At 39.3% G+C, this 7,265-nt stretch overlaps 1 protein-coding gene across 3 annotated transcripts in view; it reads left to right on the plus strand.

The window, feature by feature from the left end:
* Positions 1-7,265, plus strand: part of Txndc16 (thioredoxin domain containing 16) — a 126,378-nt gene that overhangs the window by 56,855 nt on the left and 62,258 nt on the right. For all 3 annotated transcript variants that reach the window (XM_023723756.1, XM_023723755.1, XM_004638789.3), the window contains 3 exons: positions 1,665-1,831; positions 2,175-2,235; positions 4,802-4,925. In XM_023723756.1, the coding sequence (XP_023579524.1) occupies positions 1,665-1,831; positions 2,175-2,235; positions 4,802-4,925 (352 nt within the window). The remainder of the gene's footprint in view (positions 1-1,664; positions 1,832-2,174; positions 2,236-4,801; positions 4,926-7,265) is intronic.

Below are 7,265 nucleotides of genomic sequence, written 5' to 3' on the forward strand. Positions count from 1 at the left end.
ATCAGACAGCTGAAGGTGTGTGTGGTTTCCTTGTCCTCTTCTGTCCCATTCTAGTAGGCTACCTGTCTTGTTTTCATGCCAGTACATTGTTTTGTTACTGTCGGTTTGCAGTGTAACTTGCAGTCTGGTATTGTGGTGCCTTAGGCTTTGCTATTTTTGCTCAGAATCGACCAAATTTAAAAACTGGCAGATGAGCTCAGTAGATATTTCTCAAAAATGTAATACAAATGGCCCATAAGTATATGAAAAAAATGTTCAACATCTGTAGCCGTCAGAGAAGTATAAATCAAAACTACTTTGAGATTCCATCTTATCCTGAACTCACAAAAGCAGTGACTGCTGGAGAGGATGTGGAGAAAGGAACCTTCCTGCCCTGGTAGTAAGAATATTAACTGGTGCATTCACTATCAAAATTAGTATGGAGATCCCTCAAGAGAACTAAGAGTAGGAATACCAGTTGACCCAGCCATGGCCCTCCTAGATATAGTCCTGCAAGTATTACAGAGACCACACCACATGTGATGCATGCGGACCCGGGTCTATAGTGTCACAGTGCACAGTAGCCAAACGATGGAAATAGCCTCAATGCCTGTCAGCTGATGAATGGGTAAAGAAATTGTATAGGTACACCATGGAATATCATCCAACTATAAAGAAGAGTGAAATCATTGTAGGAAAGTGGATGGAACTTGAGCAAAATAAGTCAGACTCAGGGAGTTCAACATTATATCTTTTCTATGAGGAACCTAAAATGTAAATAAATAAATAAATAAATAAAGTAAAGGAGAGATGATAGGAAACTAGAAGGTGGGCTTTTGAAGATAGGGCAGGGGTTCTGGGGGAGGGGAACAGGGATTGAGAAATGACCAAGCTGTTTTATGCAGGCACCACTCCCCCCCCCAAAAAAAAATCACTGTTCTTCAGTAGGGCCAACGTGCACGTATAGGAAAAGCTGTGAACCATTCCTTCTCATTTTAGAGCCTTCCTGGTATTTTCTGTATGTACAAGACCCTGACGGTTCCTGAGCTGTTTTAGAATTGTGTCGGTAAAGTTGAGCTGTTTCTTAGCTTTTCTCCCCTGGCTTGGGGCCTTGCTGCTCAGCAGGGCCGTGTCAGCTACTGTTCTGTATTCCTGCCTCCAAATATTACTGCTTCTTGTTTTTTCTTTGTTCAATTATGTGTTTATATCTTTTTAACTCCTGTGGCTTCCCTTGGATTTCTAGAGGGAGAGAAATTAGATGTGTGTATCCAATCTGCTGTTTTATTTTAGATGTTTATTTTATAATGTGTCATTTATTGCCTATTAAATTGTCATATGAGAACATTTATGTCTTATCTGTTCTACTTCCTTTGAAATATTTACCTCTGTCAGTATCACATTATTTTATTTACTTATTTTTATTTTCTTATCATATGCCTATTTTGTGGTTATAATTTTATCTTTAATTTTTAATAAAATTTCTTGGTTTTGTAATGTTTAAATTAGATAGGTACATGGAAGCATTAAATTTAGAAAATTATGAGATTGTTTTTATTAATGTTGAGTTTACTTCACAGAATTGGTTTTCATTGTGACTTTATTAATATGAATTAGGATTTAAATCCAAATGTTGGAACATTAGATTCATACAGTGAAGGCATTTTGTTCTTTTGTTTTAAATAAAGACTGAAGTTGCTGAAGACCCTCAGCAAGTTTCGACGGTTCATCTCCAGCTAGGACTACCACTGGTTTTTATTGTTAGCCAAAAAGCTACGTATGAAGCCGACAGAAGAACTGCAGAATGGGTTGCTTGGCATCTTCTAGGAAAAGCCGGAGTTCTACTCTTGTTAAGGTATCTTCCATAGTGAGTAGCCACTGTATTCACAAAGTATTAGTGTTTTTTCATACTTTTCATATAATCTAAGCACATAGACTCCAAATCTTGGCTAGATACCAATATTGTTAGAACTAATGGCCGAGCTAAAGTCTGTATATTATTAGTTTGATCAAATTCATGTGGAAACTAGATGATACTGTATGTATTTGTATGTGAAATTTCTCAAACTTACTAAGTTGTAATCATGTTCATAAACATTTTAGCATAAGAATTTATAGTTCTATTGTAGATTGACCTCCTGGATGACTGTTATTCTTCAGATTAGCAATTTAAACCTTTTATTTCCATTTTGAAAAAGGGACTCATTGGAAGTGAGCATTCCTCAGTATACCAACGTGGTCTTCAAAAGAGCAGAAAAGGTTAGTCGCTTTTTATCCTGGCCTTTACTGTCAGCTTGGTTAAGGGGGCGGGTACGTGTAGTCCTAAAGTAATACGGGTTTTTCACGGGAAATGAAAATCTGTAATCTGGGCCTGGTGGCACATTCCTGCAATCCCAGCAAGCTAGGGAGTCGAGTGAGGAGGATTTGAAGTTTTAGCTCAGCGTGGGCCATTTAGCTGCTTGCCAACACCCTGTTTCTCAAAATTAAAAACAAACAAAAACACAACAAAGGCTGGGGATGTAGCTCAGTGCTAGGAATAGAATGAGGTTTTCTGTGAGTTGTGTTACTAATTCTTTCAAACTTCCTCTTTAGGGCGATACTACTGATCCCGAGACTGTGTAATCCTTCTCCCTGTCCCTTTCCTGTGTCCCTGCAGGCAGAGAGCTGGAGTGTCACTAGTAGTACTTGTTGCATAGATAGTATTTCAGGCATGTTACTATAGTACAAGCCTTCGTATGTACAGAAATAGTTATAATGAATAGTAATGCTTAAGGGTTTTTTTTTCTCTGTGACAGTAATTAGCTAAATAGGGTTAAGTATTTATGCTTTAGAGTCATACTGCCCGGCTCTACTTTGTAATTCTGGGAAAATTACTTCTCGATATTTTCTGTCATAAAATAGGTATAATATTTCCTACTTAAAAGGGTTGTTGGGTCACAATATTAAATGAAATAATGTACTTAGCTCTGGGCCCAACATTGTTAATGCTAATATTAAATAATATTCATTCAATAAATGTTTACTAGGTACTTCCATTATGTCAGATGTAGTTCTAGGCTCTGAGGATCCAGCTGGGTTGTTTTTTTTTTTTTGGATGGAACCGGGGATTGAACTCAGGTCCTTGCGCTTGACAGGGAAGTACTTATCCTACTGAGCCATCTCCCCAGCCCCTAAAGATTCAGCTGTGCAAATTAGATTTTCCTCTTGTGGTGTGACTGGCAGGAAACATAAAAAACATATGACTGGAGTGTCAGATGGGGTTGAAGGTGATGGAGGAAAACAGTTTGAGTTAAGGTGAGAGGGTAGTTATGGCTGCCATCTCAGAAAAGTGACGGTAAAGCAAAGAAACAAATCTAGGTCTATGTGGGAAAAGAACCTTCTAGACAGAGCCAGGCAGGAGGCCCTGAGGAGGCACGGCTTTGCGTGTTAGGGCAGCGCGTGCGGCAGTGTTCATGCCTGGAACCTTCCTCCACATCCGCACTGGAGCACCCCGTGACCTCACTTCTCCCACCAGCCCACTTTGTGAAGGCTCTCTCCCCGCCCCCAACGTGCCCCACAGTCAGGCAGGCTAACCTTTACACGCACGAGCCTTTGGGAGGCTTCTAAGATGCAACCTATAACACTAAGTTTGTAAAAAAACTCTTTTTATCCCTTTCTTAAAATGTTTTATTACAAGAAAAATTAAATGTTCAAAACAAGATAGAATGAACGACCATACACATAGCACCTAGATTTATCTGTGAATATTTTGTCTTCTGTGCTTCAGGTATAATTTTTCCAAAATTTTAAAAGAATGTAACAGATAATGACATTTTACTTATATATATGTAGCATGACTCTAAAAGCTATTGTTATTCTATGTATCTGACAACCTTGTTATAAATTTATATATTTTTTTACCCCTGGCCTTCTAATAATATGATAACCTTTTTTCTACCTAGTCTGTATTTAAATTTTATCACCCTAAAATCATTTTCTAGAGATAGTTTTTTGAAAGCAAGATCCAGTCAGAGATTATAAATTCTATTTGCTATGTTGCCTAAAGCTCCTTATCTTAGATTTTTTTCCTCATCTTTTTCCTTATGACAGTTGCTTTTTGTATACATGAAATGGGAAGTTTTTTTCATATTCTAGATTGGTCTGCTCCCTTTTTCTTTGCTTTTGTCTGCTTTGTTTTTTATTCTCTTATATTTCTTATAAACTAGATTTAAAATCAATTAGCTCCACTAAAAATTTTGGAGAAGAGAACAAGTTGAGTAAACATGCATATTAAAAATGACTTGCTAATCTAATCGCCTAAAATTTTATGAGTGTAAAAATGCAGTAGTTGTGCATTAATTAATGAAATGTTAATGGAGTAATGTTCATCTTAGTGAAATAAGAATATGGTACAGTGTTCTTAAAATCCTGGGAGTGGAGAGTGCTCTTTTTAGTGGAATTATTTTAGATGAAGTATTTTTATTTTATTTGTATAGAATATAAAATAAGTTTCGATTGGCTGTATGTGCAGTAAAATTGTGTTATTTCCATTCTATCTTGAGTTCGACTTGATGTTTTATGGGAAATGGTTCATAGACTTGAGGATGGGCCGCTATGACAAGACACAAGAGAGACAGTTCCCTTCTCTGTCGTGGTTTTTAGTAGCAAACTCTGTATATCACACTTTTTCTACAGTATACTTCTCATAGTAATTGTAGGGTTTATTTTCTTGTTTTAATTTTAAGAGTGACATTCAAAGGCTTAGTTTTGTTTCAGTGTCAAAACAAGTAAAATATTGAAATGTTTTGCTGTATTTTAATGATTTAAAAAATTAACATGTTTCTAGGAAGTGCCAGTGGAATTTTTGGTGCTACCTGATGTTGATTCCATCATTTCTTATGTGGAAAATCATATGCACTTGGAGGAGATACCGGAGAATGAAGACAGTGACTTGGAAGAGCCAGATTTGGGTAGTAGTATTATCATGCTTATCGCCCCCCTTCCTGCCGGCGCCCAGAGGTCAGTAGGATTCCCTGGGGGTCACCTTTCTCATGGAACGTGTTCACGTCCAGGATGCTGTGAAGAGATCTGGGGAAATGTGTTTTGAAGCACGTGGTGCTAAGTTGCTTAGGTGAAAAGGTGTAAGGACACTGTTAGGTTTAGCGCACACGTGTGCTGCTCCGTCAGCTTCTGTGTGCCCACACGTTTTCTTTTTAATTAATTAATTTATTTGATACAGGGTCTCACTACACAGCTCGGACTCATAGTGATCCTCAGCCTCCCCAGTGCTGCGATTGCAGGTGTGCGCCCCCACACCCGGTTTCCGTGGCTGGCTCAGGGCACCCTGGGCTGGGGCCAGCACAGCATGCGGTGCTGGGGACCAGACCTGGGTCCTTGTGCTTGCCAGGCAGGCGTTTCAACCCCCGAGCTATCTCCCCAGCCCCCACATCTCTGTTTTCATCCTCTGAATCAGTTCTCCAGCCCACTTGGCCCGATCCTTGTCTAACAGTGCCACTCAGAAACCGTGTTTCATTTTTATTATTGCTATTAAAAAATGAAGTTGGGTTTGTAGCTGTAAATGAGTCTGGTTGCCAGTAGTATAGTGAATAAATTTTGATAATGTTTTAATAGTTCTCTTATTAATAGCTATTTCTTTTTAGTAGTTCTTGTTTTTTTTTATTGGTCTCACTGTTTACATTTATGAAGTATTTTATGGTTCTTGCCCGCCCCACGTTACTTACTTTGTTATCCTCTAAGTTAACTGGTGTCGCCCTCATTTAATGGGTGAGGTCTCTGTCTCTGCAGAGTTGTGTGACCTGCTCATGGGCGCATAGGTGATCGTGGTGCCTGGACTAGAGCTAAAGCATCTGGACACGAGACATCTTTATTACCATTATTATTCTGGTATCTTTCTTTATAACATTAATCCTGTTCTGTAATTGCTCATTTCCTTTTTTTTGTTCTTCACCAATCTATAAATAACCTATTAGGGGTGATGTGTTCCTTATTTTTCTGTCTCATTGAGTATATACTTGAATGTTTTATATACAAGGAGTCACCCAAACATACAGTGAAAAAAAATTATTACAGTAAAAGATATTGCTGCACAGCCCCCTCGGAATACTCCTCCTCGCTTCCAGTATCCGTGCCTGTCTTGCCTCTCAGAAGCGATTCTGAAAGTCCTCTTTTCTGAGTGTTCTTGTGAGACATGATCAGGAATATGGTGAGTGCTGGTCCCGTGGAAGCATTGGCGTGTCCTCGTCCGCCTTATTCACTGGGTCTGGCACCGTGGGACTTCCGGCTCTTCCCCAAAGTCAGAATGAGCAGGAAAGGGAAGCGTCTTGAATTGATTCAGGATATGAAGGCAGCCACAAAAGGAAGACTCCAGAGCTGCTTCAGAGAGTGGCAGCCACATGAGATAAAGATGTTTAGAGTGAGGAGAGTATTTTGAGAGAGATGCGTGGCGAGGTGTCTTTTACTATACTGTTTTTTTTTTTTTAAAGTTCAATGCTAGATTTTTTAGTCCTACCACATATCATTATCCTGAACTCTGAAAAAGCAACTTAAACATTACTTTCATGAGGCTTATCCATTATTAAGATCAAAGCCTATGTTGTATATTTAATGAGAACTTTAACCATTAGCCAGTGGCCAGTTCCTGGTTTGAGCTCAGCCTAGCTCTGTTTTGACCTACAGGGGTTAGAATTGCTTGTGTTCTTCTCTGGAGCTTGCTGTAGCTTTGGGATGACTTTGGGCAGACCATAGTGCTGGTTTCTTGTGCTCCTTGGGTCCTTTGTATTCTTCCCGTTTATACAGGAAAGCTAGAGGAGATTTAGGAAAGAAGTTTTTACCACCTATGAGTGGAACTCAAAGATAAATGTTTCCCAAAGGAAATGGCCAGGGCATAAATCTGAATGAAAAAGTGGATTCTACAAAAAGGGAAGCATGCTAGAAATCAAAAGGAAGCGCTGTACGTAGTGTGTGTGTGTGTTGATGAGTAGGTATGACATGCAGGTGGGGAGTTTATGGAGGAGGTGGCTTACTAGGAGCGAGAAGTATAGTAAGGAGGGAAAGGAGGTGTTAGAGTAAAATAAGAGAAGAAGGGATGAACTGGGAAAAAAGAAAAGACTGATGGAAATCAAAATATGAGATGTGATCTAAACCATATTTATTTTGTGTATTTGGTGCAGTGTCTCAGTACACAGCTTGAACTCGTAGTGATCCTCCTGTTTTCAGCCTTTCCAGTGCTGGGGTTACAGGCTTGCACTACCATGCCTGGTCTTGGTGGCCGGCTCAGCGTGCCCCGGGGC

This window comes from Octodon degus, unplaced genomic scaffold (genome assembly GCF_000260255.1).
Source record: "Octodon degus isolate 3935 unplaced genomic scaffold, OctDeg1.0 scaffold00102, whole genome shotgun sequence".
NCBI classification, from domain to species: domain Eukaryota; kingdom Metazoa; phylum Chordata; class Mammalia; order Rodentia; family Octodontidae; genus Octodon; species Octodon degus.